General features: G+C 39.7%; 1 protein-coding gene across 2 annotated transcripts in view; it reads left to right on the forward strand.

Annotated features, from left to right (window-relative positions):
- SLC44A1 (solute carrier family 44 member 1) overlaps window positions 1-26,080 on the forward strand; it is a 166,856-nt gene that overhangs the window by 72,258 nt on the left and 68,518 nt on the right. For both annotated transcript variants that reach the window (XM_079926901.1, XM_079926900.1), the window contains exon 4: window positions 25,068-25,204. In XM_079926901.1, the coding sequence (XP_079783027.1) occupies window positions 25,068-25,204 (137 nt within the window). The remainder of the gene's footprint in view (window positions 1-25,067; window positions 25,205-26,080) is intronic.

The following is a 26,080-nucleotide window of genomic DNA, read 5'->3' on the forward strand; positions in this document are numbered from 1 at the left end:
TAAATTTTCTTTTATGCTTCTTTTTTTCCTAAGTTTTCTACCATCAGTGTATATTATTTGGGCAATGAAAAAAAAATTAGAGTTAAAAAAAAAGGAATTCACAGTCCCTGTCCTTGAAGAGCTTGCGTTCTAGTGAGGAAGACAAAATACACAGATAAACTATGACAGTGCAGTGTGGGGCATCCTATAAAAGTGTTGTATATTGAAAGCTGGGTGACTCCAGTTTCCTGGGTTCCTAACTGCAGGCAGGTGGGGACAGGAAAACAAGGCAATTTGGTGGTGGCACTGAGAGCACTATTGTGTTCAGTTCTACTGCTTCTGTAACAAATTGCCACAAACTAAGTGCCTTAAAACAACAAAGTTTTGTAAATCAGAATTCTGTGCACAGCACAGCTCAGCTGGTTCCCTGCCCCAGGTTTCACAAGGCTGACATCAGAGGGTTGGCAGGGCTGTGTTCCTTACTAGAGGCTCTGGGGAATGAACCTTCTTCCAAGTTCATTCAGGCTGTTGGCAGAGTTCAGTTCCATGTGCCTGTAGGACGAACTTCCATTTCCTTGCTGGCTATCAGCCAGGGGTCATTCTCAGCTTCTAGAGGTAACCTATGTATTCTGTAGCCTATATATTCTGTGGCTTATGGTCCCTTTCCTTCAACAACAGTGGGTCAAATCCTTCTCAGGCTTCAATGTTTTTGACTTCCCCTTCTTTAGGGTTGCCTCTTAGTTCTAGATTGTCCATGTGGGTTAGAGAATCTCTCAGCCAATGACTCGGGGCTCAGGAACAGAGTCATTCAAAGTAGGATTTTTTTAGAGCCCCAGTTAGGTGAGTTGGGGGTTCAGAGCAGAACTTGCATTCTAGCAGGGGAAAAATCAAATAAAGTAGATCTGTGGAAGGAGGGCATACATAGTGATGATGGTGCAGGAGGGAGCTGATGATGGATGGTCATGTGGGTTCTTGGCCCAAGAGGCAGCTCCAAGAGCCCACCTATAGTGAGGATGAGATTCCGATTAGAATGCTAAGCTTGATTCTTGTTGGCTGAAGAACATCGTCTACAGGTTGGAGTTCTGCAGGCCAACCTAAAGCCTGATGAAAACTGGTGCACACAGTAAGGAGCTCCCAGCTCTGTCTTGTGGAGTTGTAGAAACTTAGGAGAACAGAGGTAGCACATTTATCCGTTGTGCTGGGTTTTATGGAGTGTCCCGGGTATTCTTCAGAGCAGCCCAGTAGATATCTGCTCATTCCCACACTTAGGGATAAGTTTGAACAAATGGAGATACTTTGAGCCTTTGTTGAGTTTGCCTTTGCTTTGAGGGAAAGCACTCTCCTCTGTGCCCTCCTGTCAAATACTCTCTGACTGCAACATTAACCTACCACCTGTCCTAGTTTGGCCTGACACAAAAAAGAGCAGCCTAGATAGATACTTCACTTGAACTTGCATTTGTGGACTCATTTGCCCACAAATTTACAAGCATTTGGAAACAGTAACATTTATGATGTTCTATGGAAACTTACTGTATTATTTATGCAATTTTTTCCTAATTTTTCATTTTTTTTCTCGTGAAAGTTGTAAAAATGATAGTTAAACTTTCAGAAAGCAGATTTATGATGGCATCTTTGGAAAATAGTTTTTGTCATTTCATGATTACACCCTCTTTATCCTGAGTTTTTAAAACACTTTTTACAAAGTAACGTCTGTATTGCTAGTGAAATTCTTCCTTTAGGAAAATACTTACTCTGGATAATACTGCTAGCAATTTGAAAGAAGAGATCCAACTGCATGCCATAGGAAATTCAGGACTTGAAAGTCAAAATGTTGAGCAGGTTCTAAATAAGGAAGTAAAAAGCCACTCAACAGAATTAGATGATAGGCATACACCTAGACAAGGGAGGGATGATTGGTTTCTCTGTGTTACCTGCCTAGGTTATATACTTGACATGTCTAAGTTAAACAACTGATTGCACATCCTCAACCTAGAGTCTTACTACTTGGGTTGGTTCCAGGTTAACCAGACAGCTGTAAAAGTTCTTTGTTATTTTGTCATTGTACATAAGCTTATGGATATGACCTTTGTCATATACTTTAGGTTATTATGAACCACTTCAACTATGAATTTTATAGTCATCAATTTGCAACCTACTTATTATGTTTATCTGGATGTGAGAGTTGAGGGCAACTGAGAAGTTAGAGGGTATACAGTCCACACATGACCACACTCACTTCTGACACCAAATGCAAGTTCAGGGGTCCACAAGACCACCTTTAGTTTAGATAATTTTCCAGAAGCCCTGACAGAACTTACTGAAGTCTGTTACACTCACAGTTACAGTTTATTACAAGGAAAAGCAAACAGTTGTAAGGAGATGCTAACAAGAGAAGCTGTACTGTTGTTCTCTCTCCCTGGAGTCAGGGCATGTGACTTGCTTGGTGTTGATGTGTGATAATATGCATGGAGTATTGCCACCTGGGAAGCTCAGCCAGGCTTCAGCATTCAGAATTGTTATAGGGCTCCATTATGCAAGCATGATTCATTACCCATGTGGCTGACTCAGTCTCAGCCCCTTCTGGTCAGGCTGATACTATATGATCCAAAACTCCTGGTCTACATGACATTGCTGATCTTTCTAAGAGTGGTCAACTTCCACCCTAAATCCTATCTGGTGAGGCCCACCTCCAGCCTTCACATTGTTGACTACCTGCCTCAACCTAAATCCCGAGGCAAATAAAGACACTTCTACAAAGCTTAGAGATTAACTCCCCAAAGCCCAGGGCAAAGTCCAGACCTCTTTCTGAGTAGGTTAAATTTGTTAGTACCCACTGGGACTCCTTAGATTAAGTTGCATTTTGTAAAATGCATTTTCAAGATGAAATTTAAAATATAGTCTTATTGAGGTATAACTTACTTATAATAATTTATCCATTTTAAGTGTACAGTTTTGGTAACTATACAATCATGTGCTCCCCATCATAATCCATACTTCTTTTACCCCCAGAAAATTACCTCATGCTCATTTGCAGTCAATCCATGCCCCATCCTTGTCCGCAAATAACCACCGATCTGCTTTCTGTCAGTATAGTTTTGCCTTTTCTAGAATTTCATATATATACATGGAATCATACAGTGTGTAGTATTTTCTCACTTTTTTTCACATAGCATAATAATGTGAGATTCATCCATGTTGTTAAATATATCAGTAGTTTGTTCCTTTTAAATTCCTGAGTAGTATTTCATTGTGTGGATATATAACGTTTTGTTTATCTGTTCACCAGTTTTTGGGTGTGTGTGTGTGTGTGTGTGTGTGTGTGTGTGTGTGTGTTTTCCACGCTTAACATTTTTTTCTATTGTGAATAACACTGCTTTGAAAATGTGTGTATATGATGTTGTATGAAGGTCTGTTTCATTACTCTTGGGTAGATACGTAAGATTGAGATTGCCAAGTCATATGGTGAGGCTATGTTTAACTTTATAAGATATTACCAAACTGTTTTACATTCCCACTAGGAAAGGAGGAGAGTTACAGCTGCTCCGTCTCCTCACTAACATTTCATATTATCAGGCTTTTTAATCTTAACTATTCTAGTACATGTGTAGTGGTATCTTACTGTGGTTTTAATTTTCATATGTCTAGTGACTGATGATGTTGAGCATCTTAAGTGCTAGTTGACCACCCATATATCTTCTTTTGCAAAGTATTTAAGTCATTTACACATTTTAAAATAAATTGGTTTGTTTGTTTTAATAAGTTATGAGTTCTTTATGTATACTAGATAAAAGGCCTTTGTCAGGCATGTTCTGTAAATATTTCTCTAATATGAGGTTTTCCTTTTCAATTTCTTGATGGTATCTTTTGACAAATGAAAGTTTTTAATTTTGATGAAGTCTAATTTATCCATGAGATAAATTTTAAAAACATCACACAAAAATGTGTCTTTTTAATGGTTCATGCCTTTTGTTTTCTAAGAAATCATTGCTGTACCCCAAAGTCACAAAGATTTTTTTGTTTTCTTCCGGAAGTTTTTTTATTTAGCACTTACGTTTAATGTTTGTGTACAGTGCGGAGAGGTCAAGGTTTGTTTGTTTTTCCCATATAAAAATCTAGCTATTTCCGCAGCATTTATTGAAAATGTTATCTTCCCCATTGAATTACCTTGGCACTTCTGTCAGAAAACAATTTCATTTTAAGTCTGAGGGCATGAGGGAAGTTTATGGAGTTTATAGTAGTGGCAGGTACCAATATTATGGAGAAATAGTCTATTTAAAATTAAATATAATAAGGATGTCACCTTTTTTATAGTATTATTTTAAGTAAATAGTTGCAACAAATCATATAAATGAGATAAGTGAAATGTGTGTAAATCAATAGAGAGAAAAATAATGCTATTTGTCAATGACAAGAGACTGTATCCTGAATGTTTAGGAGATTCAACAAAAACATGTCTTGCAATGAGATGCTTAAATCATGGGTTATAAAAATACGCCTAACTGAATTCAGTCATTTATTTTGTCAGTAGACAAAATGTAATGAAAAAGATAATACTTGTTTTATTAAAAAATCTAACAAGATATAGGGCCAAATACAGAGAATTATAATACTTCAGTAGAAAAAAAGAAAACAAATAGTAAGAGAAATATAGTCTACTCCTGGCTGAGTGGTCTTAATATGATAAAGACGACAATACTAACAAAGTTAATTTATAGATTTAATATAATACCGGTTAAGATACCAATAGGATGTTGAATTGAATTTGAGGATAGTGTAAATCACACAGTAAAGGAGCAGGCAAGAACTTCAGGGGGCAAATGTTTTTAAAAATTGTTCTTGTTCATAAAATTATTTGAGAGGGTTAGAATTAGGTGCATATATTTTAAGATAATTAAATGAAGATAAAGATAAGGAACCATACCATGGAAGTAGAGAAAAGATTAGACCAAAAATCTAGGTTAGGTGTGGTTACTGAAGTTGATCATCAAATTAACTGTGAACTCTCTGTCTTTGAAGGCAGAAGAGGGAACCAGAAGTTGCAATTCAAAGGCCTTTAGGCAGACACTGTTCGTCACTTAGGTGGCCTGGGAATAAGACAACAGGGAATGTTGGACACTTTGAACTTTATATGTGTGTGCCCATATGAAGGAGGGGAGGTGGTGGCTGATTGGTTCTAGCTGATTCTTGGCATGTGGGTACATGGTCCCAGTGATACTAATTTTTCAAGAGAAGCCAGAAATTTATAGGCACGCTTATGACCTAATCACCTCCCAAAGGCCCCTATACCTCCTAATACCATCACCTTTGGGGGTTAGAATTCAACATGTGAATTTTGGGGAGACACATTCAGACCATAGCACCTATCATCTACTGATTTTTATTTTATTTATTTTACTTAATTTATTTATTTATTTTTGGCTGCATTGGGTTTTTGTTCCTGAGCGTCGGCTTTCTCTAGTTGCAGCAAGCGGGGGCTACTCTTCGTTGCAGTGTGCGGGCTTCTCCTTGCAGTGGCTTCTCTTGTCGTGGAGCACAGGCTCTAGGCACGTGGGCTTCAGTAGGTGTGGCACATGGGCTCAGTAGTTGTGGCTCACGGGCTATAGAGTGCAGGCTCAGTAGTTGTGGCACACGGGCTTAGTTGCTCTGCAGCACGTGGGATCTTCCCGGACCAGGGCTTGAACCCATGTCCCCTGCATTGGCAGGTGGATTCTTAACCACTGCACTGCCAGGGAAGCCCTAGTGATCTTTAAATACTGGCAATTAGTGTACTGGCCAGACAAAATGTGTAGGGGGGAGGGGTTACTCATTGTCTAAGTAAGAGTTATGTGTGTATAGTTGTCATTATTTAATTAAGGATTGTGTAGCTTAGAGAGGAACAAAGGGAGTTTTGCCATTCAAGACCAAAATCTATTCCAAAGTATATTAACAAGACTACCTGAATGTGTGTTAATAATACTGATGGAAACAAAATAGAAATATCAGAAATAAACTCATAGTAGTTCAATATATGAGAAAAGCGATCAGTGTTTAATAAAAAACATTGTTGAATGATAATATGAAGAAAACTGCATTTAGCTCTATCTTAATCTCATACCATGTGGAATAAATCCCAGATGAGTTAAATTTTTTTTTTTTTTTTTTTTTTTTTTTTGCGGTATGCGGGCCTCTCACTGCTGTGGCCTCTCCCGTTGCGGAGCACAGGCTCCGGACGCACAGGCTCAGTGGCCATGGCTCACGGGCCTAGCCGCTCCACGGCATGTGGGATTTTCCCGGCCCGGGGCACAAACCCATGTCCCCTGCATCAGCAGGTGGACTCTCAACCACTGCGCCACCAGGGAAGCCCCAAGATGAGTTAAATATTTTTAAACAAACATTATGTACTTACCTTTGTTATGGAGAGATCATTTATACATTGTTGAAGCAATAAAGAAATAAAATAGGACCAAGATAGGCATGTTTGTTTATCAAAAACTTCGATTCTCTGATATAAAGAAAAAAGCAATGCAGTGAGAATACTATTTGTTGTTTTTCTCTGATAGGTAAGATTTTCTCTGAAATTGGGATGTATCTATAAGTAGGCAGGTAACCAGTTATGGTTTACACTGTAACCAAGGATGGTTTGCACTAGAGAGAAAAACATGAATATGTTTGGCTTAAAGATCTTCATTTGTAAAGTGAAGATAATAGTAGTACCTACTTCCTAGGGTATTTTGGAGGAATGAGTATGGTAAATGATGTCTACTCTTTAGCACATTGCCTGGAACCATAAATGTTAACTGCTATTTATTATAATCATCTTCATTATTACCATCTTCTAAAACAAGTTTCAAAGTTACTTATCAAAGCTTTTAACCCAGTTGGGGAAAACAGCTATTTTAACCAACCTTACATTTGCGTAGTTTACAAAGCGCTTTCACATCTTCTGTCTCATTGATTCTCACCCTAGACATGGAACTGTTTTAATTTCTTCCCAGTGGGGGTTTTCAGGATTCACTGTTCTGTAGTCCAGCTTCATCTTCATCATCACCCTTAAATCAATTCAACCTGATTCAAGAATTCCCCATTCTGACCACAGCCTTCTCTCTCCTTCTGGCTTGGGTGTTCTTCTTTGCCCACTGGAGTCATTCTTTCACTTCTAGTCCTTTGACTCCTGTACTTTCTAAACACTCTTCCTTCACTACTTTTATCCTTATTTTTTCTTCTAATATAATTTTTTTATAATGTGTGATAGTATCTAGTACCTTTCTCTGCCTTACTCTGTCTTTCTCAAAGATTAAAAAGAGATCTGTGATGGGCAAAGGATCTGAATAGATATGTCTCCAAAGAGGAGAGATCAATGACCAATAAGCACATGAAAAGATGCTCAACATCATTTGTCATCAAGGAAATGCAAATCAAAACCACAGTGAGTTACCACTTCACATCCACTAGAATAGTTATAATAAAAAAGACATACAGTTAAATGTTGGCAAGAATATGGAAAAATTGGATCCCTTTTACATTGCTGGTGGGAACAAAAAAGGTACAGCTACTCTGGGAAATAGTCTGGCAGTTCCTCAAAATATTAAACATGGAGTTACCATATGACCTAGCAATTCCACTCCTTGGTATCTACCCAAAAGAAATAAAAACATATGTCCACACAAAGACTTGTATACAGATGTCCACAGCAGCATTATTCATAATAGCCAAAAGGGGAAAACAACACAAATGTGCACCAGCTGATGAACGGATAAATAAAATGTGGTATATCCATACAAAGGAATGTTATTTAGCCGTCAAAAGGCATGAAGTACAGATATGTGCTACAACATGGACAAACCTCAAAAACACTGTGCTAAGTCAAAGAAGCCAATCACAAAAGACCACATATTACATGATTACATTCATATGAAATGTTCAGAATAGGCAAATCTATGGAATGAAAATAGATTAGTGGTTGCCTAGGGCTGGGGGTTAGGGAGTGTGGGGGGATTGGAAGTGACTGCTAATAGATATAAGGTTTCTTTTGGGGGTGACAATGTTCTAAAATTAGATTGTGGTGATGGATGAACAACTTGGTAAAATGCACTTAAAAACATTGAATTGAATTATACAGTTTACAGGTGAATTTTATGGTAAGCAAATTATATCTCAGTAAAGCTTAAAACTAAAAAGAAAAATAAATTTCTGGCCTTTGGCTCTTAGCAGATAGGATTTATTTTGAGTACTGGAACAAGATGATTTTGAGAATCATCCCTTTGTGTAGTGTTGACCATGAACTTGGGTTTAGGGGTATTCTTCTAGTTAGCTAGATTAAATAGAAAACTTTTTCTTGTAGCTCTTATGAAATATTTTTAAAAGGCTGTTTTAATTTGCTTTCTGTCTTAGTTTAGTATAAGGAACACAATACGATATCTGACTCTTGTTTACCATTCTTGCAATTGTTTCTCCCTTTAATGGACAAGTATAAGGAGGAGACAGACACTGTAGCTAAACGGGAGAATCATTTTCTCCCCATGGTTTCCAGTTCCATGCCTTTGTTTTGCAATGTTGGTACCTCTTTTGGCTCTTTGCTCATCTTACTTTACTCTTAGTTTTAATCTCTTTGGGGGCTTTTGACAATCTGTTCAAAACTATGAACTATGAAGTCTTTCTTCAGAAAACTACACGTGAATTTGTACCAAATTTTGCTTACAATTTCAGGAGGGTCACAGATTTCACTTAGGATAAGAATCTTTTTTTTTTTTTTGCGGGACGCAGGCCTCTCACTGTTGTGGCCTCTCCCGTTGCAGAGCACAGGCTCCGCACGCGCAGGCTCAGTGGCCATGGCTCACGGGCCCAGCCGCTCCGCGGCATGTGGGATCTTCCCGGACCAGGGCATGAACCCGTGTCCCCTGCATCAGCAGGCGGACTCTCCACCACTGCTCCACCAGGGAAGCCCAGGATAAGAATCTTTACCCCATACACTCACTTTAGTGATCTCATGCACTCCTAGGGGTGAGGTTATCATTTATATGCTGATAATTCCAAAATCTCTGTCTCTTGTCCAGATTTCTCTGCTAGAACACTACAGCCAACTGTCTAGGTCCACTTGGACACCCCACAGACACCCCTGACTCAAATTGTCTGAAGTTGGAACATGGTCTTTATCCTTCCTTACTGTCCTCCTCCTCCTGAGTTCTCTGTCTTACTGAACGGAACAAGAGCCCAACCAGGGATGCCTTAGCCGCCCTGGCCTAAATCAGATGCTAAGCGTCCTTCTTAGTTTCTTCCTTCCCCTCTCTCTATATAGTCATCGGGTTTTCTTAATTATGCCTATGTGCTCTTGAAGTCTCCTTTTCATTCCCTTTCTCACCCTAGTCCAAGTCATCCTTTCTTGGTAGAGATTCAGTAGCCTCCTGCCCAGTCTCCTTACTTTCTCTCTTGCTCATCTTTAATTCAGTCTCCCCATGGCAGCTGATGAACTCTCAGTGACTTCCTAGTGTCTTTAGAATGAACTCCAAACTTTCTGACATCTTTAATACCGCTTGCAAGGCCCTCCGTGATCTAGTTCCAGCTGGGCTGTCCAGCCATCTGTCTCTTGCATCACTGTCCATATCAACCATCCCGACCTTTTCCATTTTCTCAGTAATGCCATGCTGTCTGTCACTTCATAAGCCTTTGCTGCTCTCTTCCCCCCTGCTCCCACCCCTCTTCCTCCACACCTTGCTGACTCTTACTCACTCTTTAGGTTCCGGCTGTAGATTTTCTTTCTTCTGGACTCCTATCCTGACTCTCCATTCATAGGGCCCTTTTGATGCATCCTCTGCTATCCTCCTTTCTCTGTTAAAGCATTTACACACAGTTTTGTCATTGCCTCCCTACTCTCTGGGCTATAAACGCTGGGAAGGGAGACACTGGCTTGCGTTGGTCTTATTTTTCACTGTATCACTAGTGCTTATTTAGTCCTGCACCTGGCAAAGTGTTCAGTAAATTTCTGTTGAATGAGAGTTGTCTCTTTTTACCTAAAATATCTTCTTCCTTCCCTTCCCCTCTACTCTTGCCACACTTGGTAAAATCTTACACACTTGCCACCCATTTATTAATTCAACAAATAAGAATGAAGCTCTTTTCTTATTCCAGGCACTATTGTAGGCAGTGAGCATATAGCGATGAATTAAACAGTTGAATAACTCTGCCTTCTGGGAGCTAATACCCTACCAATGGAGAAAGGTAATAAACAGATAAATAAGTAAAATATACATTGTCTTATTGAGTGTAAGTGCTGAGGAGAAACAAGGCAAGAAAGATGGATAAGGTGCATCAGAGTAGAGAGATGGCATTTTAGATAGGGTGGTCAGGGAAGACTTCTTTGAGAAGGTGACTTTTAAGTGAAGGCTTGAAGCAAGTGGAGGAGCTAACAATAGCCATGCTGCTATCTGAGGAAAGAACATTCCAGGCAGACAGAGGTGCAAAGGCCTCATGTGAGAGCGTGCCGGGCTGTTTGAGGACAGACTGGAGACCCGGGGGGAGTGAGGTCAGGGAGGTATTTATTCTCTGAATATCAGTTGCTGCCTCAATCCAATCCCTGGTCTTCCTCCATAGTTGTTTTTCCCAGCTCTCAGTGCTATGAGTTTCCCAAGAAGGACTCTGAAAATTTCTCTTCTTAGCAGTGACCTGTGAATCAAGGGCCGTGGCGGTGCTGGCGTAGAAAGCTGCCGTGCTGGTGAGGGTTCAGTTGCTTCTTTGGAGGTTGGTGAGGTGCGTGCTTAGGCATTGCTTTAACAAGAACTACCTCTTTCTCAGGACGGTTTCGCCATTTTCTCATTGGGATTGGGGGGGCAGTGGGAAAGTGGGACACCACTGTCATCAGCCTCACGTGTTGGGCTCCCCACAGTTCACCTCAGTCCTTTTCTGTTCTCTAGTCTGTCTTCGTGGAGTCTCGGGGCCTTTATAAAAATTGTACAGCTCTGTCAGCCGCTATCGGGAGTTACAAATTTGAAGTCCAGTGGTTGCTCTCAGCTTGTTTCTCTCTCTCCCCTTAGCTTTGTCCCAGTAAAGTTGTAGTTAATTATGTTGCATTTAGTTGTGTTGGGTTAGGTGGGGTTTCACCGACATTAGTGTGCTGGCCCCGTAGCGCTATTCTTGTGTAACACAGCTCTTCGTGGGGTAATTGGGTCCCACCCCGGCTGGGATGACTGGATTTGCCGTGCTGGCACCCCACACAGGAAGTAAGAAACCTCCTCTGGGCAGAATTCCTCTGTGAGTGGAGTACAGACCCGGGGTTCTCTGCAGTCTATATTTAGCAGTAGCAGAAGCCTCTGCTAGGCTGTCCTGTTTTCCTTTTGGTGTGACTCACTAATGGCAGCATACTCTGTGGAAAGGGGCTATAAATTGTAAATTGATATGAGGTAATAATTGGGAAAATGATCAGACTCCATTTTTATTCCCCTCTGGGGAAAACACGTGTCAGGAATCACTAAAGCAGAAGGCGGCGGAGGGATTTTTCAGCCGGCTTTCCAGTTTTAGTGCTGCAGGGCTTCCATCCTGATTAGAGAGGAGAGAAGCCAAATTTGGCAGGAGGCGGCCAGCAGACCCAGTATCTGCTTGCCACCTTTTGCTCCAAAAAGCCTTGCTGCAGAGAGTTGCCATGGCAGCGAGAGGCAATTTAATGGCAAAGGCTCATCTCTGGGGCAGCGCGCTGCTGGTACTGTAGCCTTCCCCTCTCTGGCCTTCGATCCAAGAGGCTGGTTATACGAGGGCATCACTGTGTCGTGGCCATTTGAAAGCAAGTTGTCTAATGGAGTAGAATTGAAAGATGCTCCCAAGTCTAGGGATGGCTATTTCTTCCAGCTCCTGCCTCTCCTTGGTGCATAGCCCTTTGATGTCCCATCCTGTAGTACACTTTCTCAACTTATTTGCAATTCCTTAAATATGCTCTTTCATGCTTCTGTGCTTTTCCATATGCAGTTTCTTCTGCCTAGAATGCTCCCTTCCCCATCTGTCTGGAAAATTCCTACTCACTTTCAAAACGTGGCTTAGCTACTGCCTCCTGCTCTGTAATGCTTCCTCTAACCCCATATCCTCTGCGGAATTACACCGTTTCCTCTGCCATCCAAACCCTGCCTCATATCACGTGATTTTGAGATGACTCCGTAGTTTTCTTTTCTTCTCTAGTTACTTGCATTCAAGAATTGTTTTGTGGGGTTTTTTTTTGTGTGTGTGAATTAAAAAAAAAATTTTGTTTATTTATTTTTTGGCTGCATTGGGTCTTCCGGGCTGAGAGCAGGCTTTCTCTAGTTGCAGTGAGTGGGGGCTACTCTTCGTTACGGTGTGCGGGCTTCTTGTTGAGGCGGCTTCTCTTGTTGTGGAGCACAGGCTCTAGGTGTGCGGGCTTCGGTAGTTGTGGCACGGGAGCTCAGTAGTGGTGGTACGCGGGCTCTAGAGCGCAGGCTCAGTAGTTCCGGCGCCGGGCTTAGTTGCTCCACGGCATGTGGGATCTTCCCGTACCAGGGCTTGAACCTGTGTCCCCTGCATTGGCAGGCAGATTCTTAACCACTGCACCACCAGGGAAGTCCCTGTTTTTTTGTGAATTTCATATCCCCAGGACCTAGCCCAGGAGTGGGCACATAGTCAACACTTATAATGTTTGTTGAATGAATGAAGTGTTTTCATATCGACCTATTTAATCCTTGTCATGGGGGTGTTGCATACCATGTAGCGGACAACACTGTCATGTCCAAGTAGGGGTTCATCTGTTCTGGGATTCCAGAGGATTGACCCATCTTAATTCACTGATTTGATTGCTCTGTAACTCACTTTCCATTGTATTTATTCTCACTTTACAATTTTTTTTTTTTTTTTTTTTTGCGGTACGCGGGCCTCTCACTGTTGTGACCTCTCCCGTTGTGGAGCACAGGCTCCGGACGCGCAGGCTCAGCGGCCATGGCTTACGGGCCCAGCTGCTCCGCAGCATGTGGGATCTTCCCGGACCGGGGCACGAACCCGTGTCCCCTGCATCGGCAGGCGGACTCTCAACCACTGCGCCACCAGGGAAGCCTCTCACTTTCCAATTTGAATTGGAATAGCAGTGGTGGAAAGAGCAACCCTTGGGAGTCAGTCTCCCCAGGGCTCGTGTCTGTGTAGCCTTTGGTTAGTTGCCCAGCTTGTAAGTCTCAGTTCTCTCTTGTTGAAATAGGACGTGTGAGGACAGTGCCCACATGCTGTGTGGCACAAAGTAAATTCTTGGTAAATCTTACTGTTTTTACCTTGCCCTATCTTCCGTGAGGAAAGTGACAGCAAAATAGAAGTTTAATCTAGGTTTGAACCTTCTCTGGCACTTTTATCTGCATCAGATTGTTCACTGTTCATCTTTTTGGCTCTGAGCACGGCTTTGAAAGTCACCCCTTTCTGTGCCTCTTGTCACTTTTCTTGAGCTTCCCTGTGTTAGTGCCCCTCCCTTTGCCTCATAGCCCTGTTTTCATCTTTGGTGCATCTGTCCCCTTGAGTTCACTGTGTAGACAGATATTTCATTTAGATATCTCTCCTTTCCTCCCCTTTTGGGGATACCTTGCTATTGCATTTCAAGAATTTCAGTTTTGACTGAATTCATCTTTTTCTCTCCTTCGATAATTCCCAGAAACCACTTTGACCGTAATATATATTTATCTGTCTTAACTGCTGTCCTCTCTAATGTTTGCACTACAGTTTGGTTTGAACATTTTTCTCCCTTCCCCTAAGTTTTAAGTTCAAAGCTCTCTTCGGCTGCTTTACAATTCTCTTTGCAAATGTGTTCTTCTTGGGATCATGCTGTGTGCGTGTTGTATAGGCCAGTGCCTGCAGGTGTCTGGGCTGTTTCATTTGTGGGGTATTTTTCTCTTGGTGCTTCTCTTCTCTCATTCCCACTTTTGCTATTTTAGTCATTCTAGTTCCTCTAAAGAATGGGAAGCTTATATCAAGCTGTTTTTAAGTTATTACTAGGTCTAGTAAAAGATTCACTGAGGATAGCAATGAAAATTTGCTTTGAACTTAGGTTTATAAATTATCTGTGACAGTGGTTCTCTGCCCTGAAAGGTTGGGGCATAGGAACCAAGGCGTGTAATTAGAGTTGCCTAAGATGCTTTCTCAAAATTCATATGCCCCATCCCTTTCCCATCCATTTGCCTGGTGGCAGAGCGGAAGTAGGATGTTTTAAGAAATCTTTCTAGAATATTTTATAGCTTTTTACCCAGTATCTCTTGCCTCCTCTCAGTTAAAAAACACTCATCTGTTGATTTGTTATTAAAATCTGCCAATGCCATGATTATTTGAGAGTTGGTTGTTTCATTTCAAAAAAATAAAATTGCCCCATAAAGTTCGTTTTGTTTGAAGTGAAAACTGAAACTAATCTAAGGATTTATTTACTAGGCTAAGGGCATTTTCAAATCAAAAGGCAAGAAAGTGCAGTTTTAATGAAGCCTAAATTTGTCTGTTTAATAGAAGCATTTTTCCTACTCTGTAAATATTCAGTTAAATACCAATTAGTTAAAATATAATTACTTATAGACATGCTGCCATGGATTGGATGAACTTCAGAATGCTGGAAACAATATTCAGAGTTAATATAGAACAGTTAAAATTATTAATTGTATTTGTGGGAAATATTTTAAGGATAGAGCAGATTGGAAATAGAGTGAAACTCAGAATCAGGAGGACTAGGTTTGATTTCATAACGCTGACACCTACCTACTAGCTCTCTTGGGCCATGTGGTTAGTCCCTACTACAAAACTGAGTTCATCTCTGTTTTGTCCTTTGTGGAAGGTTAAGACCTCCATCTCATAAAGTGGTTGTGAGGATCAAATAAAGTCATTAGCATGACAGTTCCCAGCACCCAGACATTCAGTAAATGTTGATAGAATCTAAATCTAACGCCTACAAATTATTTTAAACATTGTGTGTGTCCACATGTGTTATGGGTATATGCATTTGAATATGGGAAATGTGTAGGGAATTAAGTTTATTGTGTTCTTAGACTGTGGAGTTGGGTGACTTTTGAGTTTAATGACATGTATGTATATGAGTGTAATTCCTGAGGATACCGTTTAAAGTTATTTTTGTAGTTCTATTGAAGCAGATTCTTCTGAACCATATACACAGGGTAAAAAAAATGTGCAGTGTTTTACAGTATTACAGTCATTGTAGAATTCTTCTTTCCCTCTTAATATTGTTTGCCTTGTGCTAGATCAGTTCTGGAGACCTGCTTAGCTCTTACCAAGGCTAATGCCCTAACAGTCATGACTACACCTACACAGATTTTTCCTCCAAATGAAAGCTAAATACTAATATTGTAGTCCTGTTTTATGTCCATATCAGAAGGTGTTGAATTTAGTGCCTTACTATGAAATGTAAATTTTGTGAAAGGCAAGTCAGTTTCTTAATGATATGAATCACTGAGTATATACTGCCTGTTAGATGCTTTATGTACGTTGTCAATAGCATTACAACAAATAAAGTAGGTGGTATGCAGTTTTACAGGTAAGGAAACTGGGGCTCAGAAGGATAAATATAGCTATCTGCAAGACCCTGGAAACCTCTGGCTTTCTCTCCTTTTTCCCAAGCATGTTTTTTGTTTTTTTTAAACTGTCAGGAGGTTCTCCAGATATTTCTCAAGGCATTGCTCATCACAGTTAACTCCTGTACCCCACCCCAGTTCTGCTGTCCACACCCTTCCCACCCCAAGCACATACCTAGAAACACACAACAGGATTGTTGCGAGGATAAATGAGTTAATATGTATAAAGGGTTTAATACAGTGTCTGGTACATAGTAAGTACTCAGTAAATGTTGGCTACCATTATTTTCATTGTTAATAGTATTATTATTAGTGGTGGTGGTGGTAAATGATTCAGTGGTTCTAGGACACCTTCCTCAAAGACCAGCATGTTCTGTGCCTAGTGGCTGGCTTGAGCAGTTCATTACACAAGGTCCCAGGCATGGGCATGCCCAGTAAGATGCACAGGATAGATGGAGGGAAAGTTAGTAAGGGAATGATTGTTTCCACACAAAGGGTGCCAGAAAGTTTTCTCCATGCCCTAGATCCTTTGTTATCAGTGAATCCACTTCCAAACCACATCTTCCTGCCTGACTTCTTTCCTTTCCTTTTATCTATGTAGAACATTAATGGTATTGGAATCACTGACAGAGTTGCAAAAAATTCATTTTTTTTTAGTTTGGTGGTTTGTAGCTTATACTTGGCCTGCATGCTGGGTTCCTGGTCCCCAACTCCATTGAAGTGTTCAGTGGTTACTCCACCTGCAAAGGCCTTTCCGGTCTGTCATAGCCACCACTCCCAACTTTTTTTTTTCTGTTTAATTTTTTCCCTGATATCCCTTTATATGATCCATCTGAGCACATACATTGACTTTATCTTTTTGCTTTTCAGTTTTCTCACCTAATTCTTGTATTCGGTTATATTTCCTGATTTGAATCATATTTTGTAAAGCAAAAGAGTTTAACAGCGTGAGAAAGGTATTGGAAGATACATTATTTTATAAAACTTTCCGTGGACCCAGTAGAGTAGAACCCAGGGCTGGAGGTTCTTTAACTCTTATCTTGGGAGAAAGTATCCCTGCTTGTACTCTCTCCCTGGATCAATAATATTAGACTTTGTTTATCTCAGTTAAGAGTGTTTGGCTCTTACCTTCTCTTTGGACAAATGATAACATCTGCAATCTTTGTCATCTCTTCTACCTTTATAACATTAAAAAAAATGTTTTAGTGTAATTTCTAATTAATTTTCTCTTTCCTAAAATATAAACGTACAGGAAACCAAACATAATTTAGGATTTGGGGAGTATTTTTTTTTAATTTTATTTATTTATTTTTGGCTGCGTTGGGTCTTCGTTGCTGTGCGTGGGCTTTCTCTAGTTGCGGTGAGCGGGGGCTACTCTTCGTTGCGGTACATGGGCTTCTCACTGCAGTGATTTCTCTTGTTGTGGAGCACAGGCTCTAGGCGTGCAGGCTTCAGTAGTTGTGGCGCGTGGGCTCAGTAGTTGTGGCTCGTGGGCTCTAGAGCGCAGGCTCAGTAGTTGTGGCACACGGGCTTAGTTGCTCTGCAGCATGTGGGATCTTCCCGGACCAGGAATCGAACCCATGTCCCCTGCATTGGTAGGCGGATTCTTAACCACGGGGCCACCAGGGAAGCCCCTTGGGGAGTATTTTGTTTATATGAAATGGACATTTTTAGAAAACAACATTTATTATTATAGTCATCTCAACTCAAAAGTAATTGGCACTCATTCTAGAAAATAAGAATTCTTTTTTTTTAACATCTTTATTGGAGTATAGTTGCTTTACAGAGTTGTGTTAGTTTCTGCTGTATAACAAAATGAATCAGCTATATGAATATGTATATCCCCATATCCCCTCCCTCTTGCATCTCCCTCCCACCCTCCTTATCCCACCCTCTAGGTGGTCGCAAAGCACAGAGCTGATCTCCCTGTGCTATGCAGCTGCTTCCCACTAGCTATCTATTTTACATTTGGTAGTGTATATGTGCCAGTGCTACTCTCTCACTTCGTCCCAGCTTACCTTTCCTGCTCCCTGTGTCCTCAAGTCCATTCTCTACATCTGTGTCTTTATTCCTGTCCTGCCCCTAAAAGTAGAAGAAAAAAATTAAAATCACTTTATTCTAATATCCAGAGATGACTGTAGTTGAACTGGTGGTGTATTTTCCTCTAGTCTATATTCAACTTTATATATTAAATTTTATAATGCATTTTTATAATTATATATTCATTAGCTCAAGTTTATATGTCCTTTTAAAATTTTTTTGTTTTTACTAACACCAGAACATTCAGATGAATCAATGAAACAAAATAGAGAACATAAACCCATATCCTCTAGTGTAGAAGAGTGACAACATGCTATGAACAGGAAATAATATTTTAAAAACAGCACTAGGGGGCTTCCCTGGTGGCGCAGTGGTTGAGAGTCCGCCTGCCGATGCAGGGGACACGGGTTCGTGCCCCGGTCCGGGAAGATCCCACATGCCGCGGAGCGGCTGGGCGCGTGAGCCATGGCTGCTGAGCCTGCGTGTCCGGAGCCTGTGCTCCGCAACGGGAGAGGCCACAACAGTGAGAGGCCCGTGTACCGAAAAAAAGAAAAAAAAAAGCACTAGGATAATTGGTTAATTACTTAGAAAATTAAAGTAACATCTTTTCTCTCTTTTCTGTACACCAAATTGTATCTATGAAACATTTTTTTTTTTTTTTTTTTGCGGTACACAGGCCTCTCACTGCCGTGGCCTCTCCCGTTGCGGAGCACAGGCTCCGGACACGCAGGCTCAGCGGCCATGCCTCACGGGCCCAGCCGCTCCGCGGCATGTGGGATCTTCCCGGACCGGGGCACGAACCCGTGTCCCCTGCATCGGTAGGCGGACTCTCAACCACTGCGCCACCAGGGAAGCCCTCTATGAAACATTTGATATGAGAATGGAGAGCTACTTTTTGAACCATAAAAATTTAGTGAACTAATTACAAAAATAAAACAAAAGATTTGATGGCAAAAATAGAAAACTATTTCAAAGTGACAGTTGGCAAATCATGAAAATACTTGTATCAGCCTTAACATAAATTTAATACCCTTAATATACAAAGTTTTTATGATTCAGTGAGTAGCAGAACACCTCAATTTTAAAAACAAGCAAAAGATACAAAAAAATTGAAAATACAAATGAACAATATATGAAGTAATGTTCAAATTCATCAAAAATGCAACTAAAACAGTAAGATATTTTTTACCCATTAAATTTTTTTTTTTTTTTTTTTTTTGGCCCTGCTGCATACCTTGTGGGATCTTAGTTCCTCGACCAGGGATTGAACCTGGGCTCTCGGCAGTGAAAGTGCAGTGTCCTAACCACTGGACTACCATGGAATTCCCTTTTTTTTCTTTTCTTAATTGAAGTGTAATTGACATACAACATGATGTTAATTCCAGGTGCACAGCATAGTGACTTGATATTTCTATATATTACAAAATGAACACCATGATAAGTAGTTACTATCTATCACCTGTACAAAGATATTACAATAATATTAACTCTGTTCCCCATGCTGTACGTTTTGTAACTGTGACTCATTTATTTTGTAACTGCAAGTTTGTACCTTTTAATCTCCCTCACCTATCTCACCCATCCCCCACCTCCCCCGGCCCATCTGGAAAGCACCTGTTTGTTCCCTGTATCTATGAGTCTGTTTCTGTTTTGTCATGTTTGTTCAATTGTTTTGTTTCTTAGATTCCACATATGGAATCATATGTGTATTTGTCTTTCACTCTCTGACTTATTTCACTTAGCATAATACTCTCTAGGTCCATCTATGTTGTCACAGCTGGCAAGATTTCATTCTTTTTTATGGTTGAGTAATATTCCATTATACATACATGTATGTAACACATCTTCTTTATCCATTTATCCATCAATGGGCACTTAGGTTGCTTCCATATCTTGGCTGTTGTGAATAATGCTGCAAATGAACATAGGGGTGCATATACCTTTTCAAATTAAGTGTTTTATTAGTTTTCTTTGGAAAAATACCCAGAAGTGGAATTGCAGGATCGTATGGTAGTTCTATTTTTAATTTTTTTAGGAACATCAGTACTATTTTCCATTGTGGCTGTACCAATTTATATTCCCAGTAACTGTACACGAGGGTTCCCTTTTCTCCACATCCTTGCCAATACTTGCTACTTGTTGTCATTTTGAGGATAGCCATTTTGACAGGTGTGAGGTGATATCTTATGGTTTTGGTTTGCATTTCACTGATGTTTAGTGATGTTGAGCATCTTTTCATATCCCTGTTGGCCATATGTATGTTTTCTTGGGAAATTGTCTGTTCAGGTCCTCTTCCTATTTTTTAATTGGGTTGTTTGTTTTTCTGATGTTGAGTTATATGAGTTTTTTCTATATTTTGGATATTACCCCCTTATTGGACATATCATTTGCAAATATCTTCTGCCATTCAGTAGGCAGCCTTTTCATTTTTTTGATAGTTCCTTTGGCATGTAAAAGCTTTTTAGTTTGATGTAGTCCCATTTGTTTATTTTTCTTTTGTTTCCCTTGCTTGAGGAGACAGATCCAAAAAATTTGCTAAGACCAATGTCTAATAGCATTTTTTTAAACATCTTTATTGGAGTATAATTGCTTTACAATGGTGTGTTAGTTTCTGCTTTATAACAGAGTGAATCAGTTATACATATACATATGTTCCCATATCTCTTCCCTCTTGTGTCTCCCTCCCTCCCACCCTCCCTGTCCCACCCCTCTAGGTGGTCACAAAGCACCGAGCTGATCTCCCTGTGCTATGCAGCTGCTTCCCATTAGCTATCTATTTTACGTTTGGTAGTGTATATATGTCCATGCCACTCTCTCACTTTACCTGTGTTATCTTCTAGGAGTTTTACAGTCGGATCTTACATTTAATCTTTAATCCATTTTGAGTTTATTTTTGTATATGGTATGAGAAAGTAGTCCAGTTTGATTCTTTAGCATGTGGCTGGCTGGTGTTCCTAACACCGTTTATTGAAGAGGCTGTCTTTTCCCCAGTGTATATCCTTGTCTTCTTTGTCATAGATTAACTGATCATAAGTGCATGAGTTAATTTCTGGGCTCTCTGTTTTGTTCCATTTTTCTATTTGTCTGTTTTTGTGCAAGTACCACACTGTTTTGACTACTGTAGCTTTGTAGTACAGTTTGCAATGAGGGAGCATGATACCTCCAGCTTGTTCTTCTTTCTCAGATTGTTTTGCCTATTTGTGGCCTTCTGTGTTTCCATACAAATTTTAGAATTATTTGTTGTAATTCTATGAAAAATGCCATTGATATTTTGATAGGGATTGCACTGACTCTGTGGATTGTGTTGGGGAGTAAGGTAATTTTAACAGTATTAATTCTTCCAGTCCATGAGTATGGTGTATCTTTCCATTTGTGTCATCTTCAGTTTCTTTCATCAGTGTCTTAGAGTTTTCTGAGTGTAGGTTTCTAACCTCCTTGGGTTAGATTTATTCCTAGGGCTTTTTTTTTTTTTTTTTTGATGCAATTGTAAATGAGATGTTTTCTTAATTTCTCATTGTGATAGTTTGTTGTTAGTATATAGAAACATAACAGATTTCTGTATATTAATTTTCTTATCCTGCCACTTTACTGAATTCATTGATGAGTTCTAATATTGATAGTTTTTGGTGGTGTCTTTAGGATTTTCTGTATATAGTATCGTCATCTGATATCAGTGATAGTTTTACCTCTTCCTTTCCAGTTTAGATTCCTTTTATTTCTTTTTCTTGTCTGATTTCTGTAGCTAGGCCTCCCATGTTGAATAAAGTGGCAAGAGTGGGCACCCTTGTCTTGTTCCTGATTTTAGAGGAAATGCTTTCAACATTTCACCTTTGAGTATGATGTTAACTGTGGGCTTGTCATTTATGGCCTTTATTATATTGAGATATGTTCCTTCTATGCCCACTTTGTTAACAGTTTTTATCGCAAATGGATGGTGAATTTTGCCAAAAGTTTTTTTCCACATCTATTGAGATGACCATGTGATTTTTATTTTTCAGTTTGTTAATGTAGTGTATCACATTGATTGATTGAGAGATGTTAAATCATCCTTGCATCCCTGGGATAAATGCCATTTGATCATAGTGTATGATCCTTTTAATGTCTTGAATTCGGTTTGCTGATATTTTGTTGAGAATTTTTGCATCTATGTTCATCAGTGATATTGGCCTGTAATTTTCTTTTTCTATGACGTCTTTGTCTAGTTTTGGTATCAGGGTGTTGCTGGCCTCATAGAATGAGTTTGGAAGCATTCCTTCCATTTCAATTTTTTGGTATAGTTTGAGAAGGATAGGTTTTACTTCTTCTTTAAGTGTTTGGTAGAATTCACCTGTGAAGCTCTCTGGTCCTGGACTTTGGTTTGTTGGGAGTTTTTTGATTACTGAATCAATTTCTTTCCTGGTAATCAGTGTATAGATATTTTCTGTTTCTTCCTGATTCAGTCTTGGAAGATCATATGTTTCTAGGAATTTATTCATTTCTTCTAGGTTGTCCATTTTGTTGGCATATAATTGTTCATAGTAATCTCTTGTGATGCTTTGAAGTTCTGTGGTGTTAGTTGCAACTTCTCTTTCATTTCTGATTTTCTTTATTTGGGCCTTCTTTTTTTCTCTTGATGAGTCTGGCTAAAGGCTTACCAATTTTGTTTGTCTTTTCAAAGAACCCACTCTTAGTTTCATTGATCTTTTCTATCATTTTTTAGTCACTATTTCATTTTATTTTTGCTCTGGTCTTTATTATTTCTTTCCTTTTATTAACTTTGGGTTTTGTTTGTTCTTCTTTTCCCAGTTCCTTTAGATGTATGGTTAGGTTTTTTATTTGAGATTTTTCTTGTTTCCTGCAGTAAACTTGATCACTATAAACTTTCCTCCTAGAACTGCTTTTGCTGCGTGTCATAGATTTTGGATTGTTGTATTTCTGTTCTCATTTGTCTCCAGGTTTTTTTTTATTTCCTCTGTGATTTCTTTAGTGACCCATTGCTTGTTTAGTAGCATATTGTTTACCCTTCACATGTTTGTGGCTTTTGCAGTTTTGTTTCTTATAGTTGATTTCTACCAACTATGGTCTCATATCATTGAGGCCAGAAAAGATGCTTGATATGATTTCAGTATTCTTAAATTTGTTGAGATTTGTTTTGTGGCCTAGCATGTGATCTATCCTGGACAGTGTTCTATGAGCACTTGAAAAGAATGTGTATTCTGCTGCTTTTGGATGGGATGTTCTTTATATATCAGTTAAGTCCATCTGATTTAATGTGTCATTTAAGGCCAGTGTTTCCTTATTGATTTTCTGTCCATTAATGTAAGTGGGCTGTTAAAGTCCCCTACTATTCTTGTGTTAATAATACAATCAGCAATTAACAATTAATAATACAAGAAACTGTGTCAATTTCTCCCTTTGTCTGCTAATATTTGCTTTATGTGTTTAAATGCTCCTGTGTTGGGTACGTATGTATTTACAATTGTTATATCTGCTTCTTGGATCAATCCCTTGATCATTATATGATATGCTTCTTTGTTTCTTGTTACAGTCTTTGTTTTAAAGTATATTTTCTCTGTTCTAAGTATTGCTACCCCAGCTTTCGTTTGGTTTCCACTTGTATGGGATACCTTTTTCCATCTCCCCCCACTTTCAGTCTGTATCTGTCTTTAGATCTGAAGTGTGTCTCCTGTAGGCAGCATATAGATGGGTTTCATTTTTTTATCAATTCAGCCACTCTATGTCTTTTGATTAGAGAATTTAGTCCATTCACATTTAAACAATTATTAATATGTGTGTACTTATTCCCATTTTGTTAATTGTTTTCTGGTTGTTTTTGTAGTTCTGTTTTGTTCCTTTCTTCTTCGTTTGCTCTCTTCCCTTGTGATTTGATGACTCCCTTTAGTGTTACGTTTGGATTCCTTTCTCTTTTTTGTGTATCTATTATAGATTATTGATTTGTGGTTATTATGAGGTTCCTATATAACAACATATTTATGCATGATTATTTTAAGTTGATAGTCTCTTAAGTTCAAAGACATTCTAACAAGGAAGGTGCAATTTTAACACCCTCTTCCCCCTGCAGTGTTTAATGTTTTTGGTGGATGGACATGGGTCCTGGCATGGCTGACAGTGGGTTCCAGGGGGTCCAGGGCTAATGTCAGTCTGCTGGTGGGCAGGGCTGGTTCCCAGCATGGGTGGCTGCAAAGTTTGGTGAGTCTTGGGGCGGGTGCTAGCCTGCTGGTGGATAGGCCTGTGTCCCAGCATAGCTTACAGTAGGTCTTGGCCCTCTGGTGGGTGGGAGTAGGTCCTGGGGTAGCTCTCTATGGTGCCTGGGGCTGGTGTTGGCCCATCGGATGGTGAGGTTGGGTCCCTGCATGGCTGGCTGCTTGTCCTGGGTTGGGGGGCGTCCTGGGCCTGGGGTAACCAGCTTGTGGGCAGGTAAGCCCCTGGTGCTGATAGGCTAGAGGGAGGACTCCAAAATAGTGCTTGTCAGCACCAATGTCCTTATGGTAGAACAAGTTCCCCAAAATGGCTGTGACCAGCAATCATGTCCCTAGGTGGGTTGAAATTGCCTCCTACCTGTCTAGGAGGCTCTCCCAAGATCAGCAAGTGAGTCTGACCTAGACTCATTTCAAATTACTATATCTGTGCTGGGTTTTGGAGCATGTGAGATTTTGTGTGTGTCCTTTAAGAGTGGAGTCTCTGTTTCCTACTGCCCTCTGACTCTCCAGTGTGCAAACCCTGCTGACCTTCAAAGTCAGATGTTCTGGAGGCTTGTTTTCCTGGTTCAGGGTCCCAGGGCTGGGCATCCATATGAGGCACGGATCCCTCTCTCCCTGGGGAGAACCTCTGCAATTGTGATTATCCTCCCATTTGTGGGTTGCCTACTGAGAGGTGTGGATCTTTCCTGTACCACATCTCCACCCCACTGTTCATCTGACTGTGATTCCCTCTTTATATCTTTAGTTGCGGGAAATCTTTTCTGCTAGTCTTCAGATCATTCTCATCAATAGTTGCTGTTGTAATTTTGGTGTGCCCATAGGAGGAGATAATCTCAGGGTCTTCCTACTCAGCCTTCTTGGCTATACCTTGTATATATCAATATATGTTCATTTTTATAATGATACACTTTATATATGATTATATATTCATTAAAGTTTATGTTTAAATTATAATTCATGTTATATAACAGTATTTCAGTAATTTGGGGGATACAACTTTGTCAAAAAAAATAAAACTAAAGTTAGTTATTTTAAAAATACTAAAATAGACAATTTTGATTATAAAATACACATTGCAAAATTTTAAATATTAGAAAAATAGATCATGAAAAATATGAGTCCCGTATTTCCTCCATCCCCACTGTTAACAGTATGTTTATAAGCAATTATTTTAAAAAAATTCGTGTTTGATTAGATTTGTGAAATGTTTGTTCATCTATGATTAAATTTGTGAAGGGGAAATGAGATGTTCTTTGCTCTTAGGTTTATTCAAATATGCAGTGAACCAGACTGTATTTTGTGAAATAATATCTCAATATTTTTCTTCATGCTTTAGGTACGTGTTCTTTTTGGATCCATGCAATCTGGACTTGATAAACCGGAAGATCAAGTCTGTAGCACTGTGTGTAGCAGCATGTCCAAGACAAGAACTGAAAACCCTAAGTGATGTTCAGAAGTTTGCAGAGATAAATGGTGAGACAGTAGGCCATCCAAGTCTACAGTCCAGTCACTGTTAAATATTGTGTTTGCCTTTCAATATAAATTTGTCCTAGCATTAAATAAATCATCAAAGAACCTCAGAAAGAAAAAGAGAAGTGAAGGTGCTTTTGGACTTCCTTGATATATATTATTATAGTCACCTAGGGAGCTTGTTGAAACTCTAGATTCCTAGGCCCCACCCAGGGAAATTCTGACTGTGTAGGTCTTTGGGCTCTGGAAATTTGTATTTTTTACAAATGTTTCAGGTGATTTTGATGTTGCCTGTTTGAGTATTTGGGAATTATTAGACTACTCTATGGGAAATTTGTGGGGGTTTTCCCCCTCTTCCTAAGTATAGGTTAAAAGTATTTCAATTAGTTTATTTTATTTTTACCCCTGGATGTAACATATGTCTATGATAGGAAATTTGAAAAGTTCAGAAAAAAAAAAAAAGAAGTAAAAAGGAAAATTCCAGCATTTTTCAAATTTTGTGTTTTGCTTTTTTAATTACACATTATGTCTTAACCATTTTTCGAAGAAATAAGTTTTGAGAAACTGAGGTTAAACATATGGGAATTCCCTGAGAAAACAAGCATAGACAATTTCCTGAACTCTAGCTCTCTTCTCTTGGGTTGCTAATCTCCAGGTGCTATCCTCAGCTCCATATGACTCAGAGCATTTCCCTTCAGAGAATTTTTTCTTTTTTACCTCTCTTCGTGGAGGGCTGCATAGTGATAGTCCTTCAAGCCTGTATTTTTCCATGGGGTTTCACGTTTGTATTTTGTGTATAAGAATCCTCAGAGCCGCCTCAGTCCTGCCCAAACTCACAGGCTAGTTCTAGCCTTGGAACAAGGGCTGACTCAGGCATCC

The sequence above is a fragment of the Stenella coeruleoalba genome, assembly GCF_951394435.1.
Source record: "Stenella coeruleoalba genome assembly, chromosome: 7".
In the NCBI taxonomy this organism is placed as follows: Eukaryota; Metazoa; Chordata; class Mammalia; order Artiodactyla; family Delphinidae; genus Stenella; species Stenella coeruleoalba.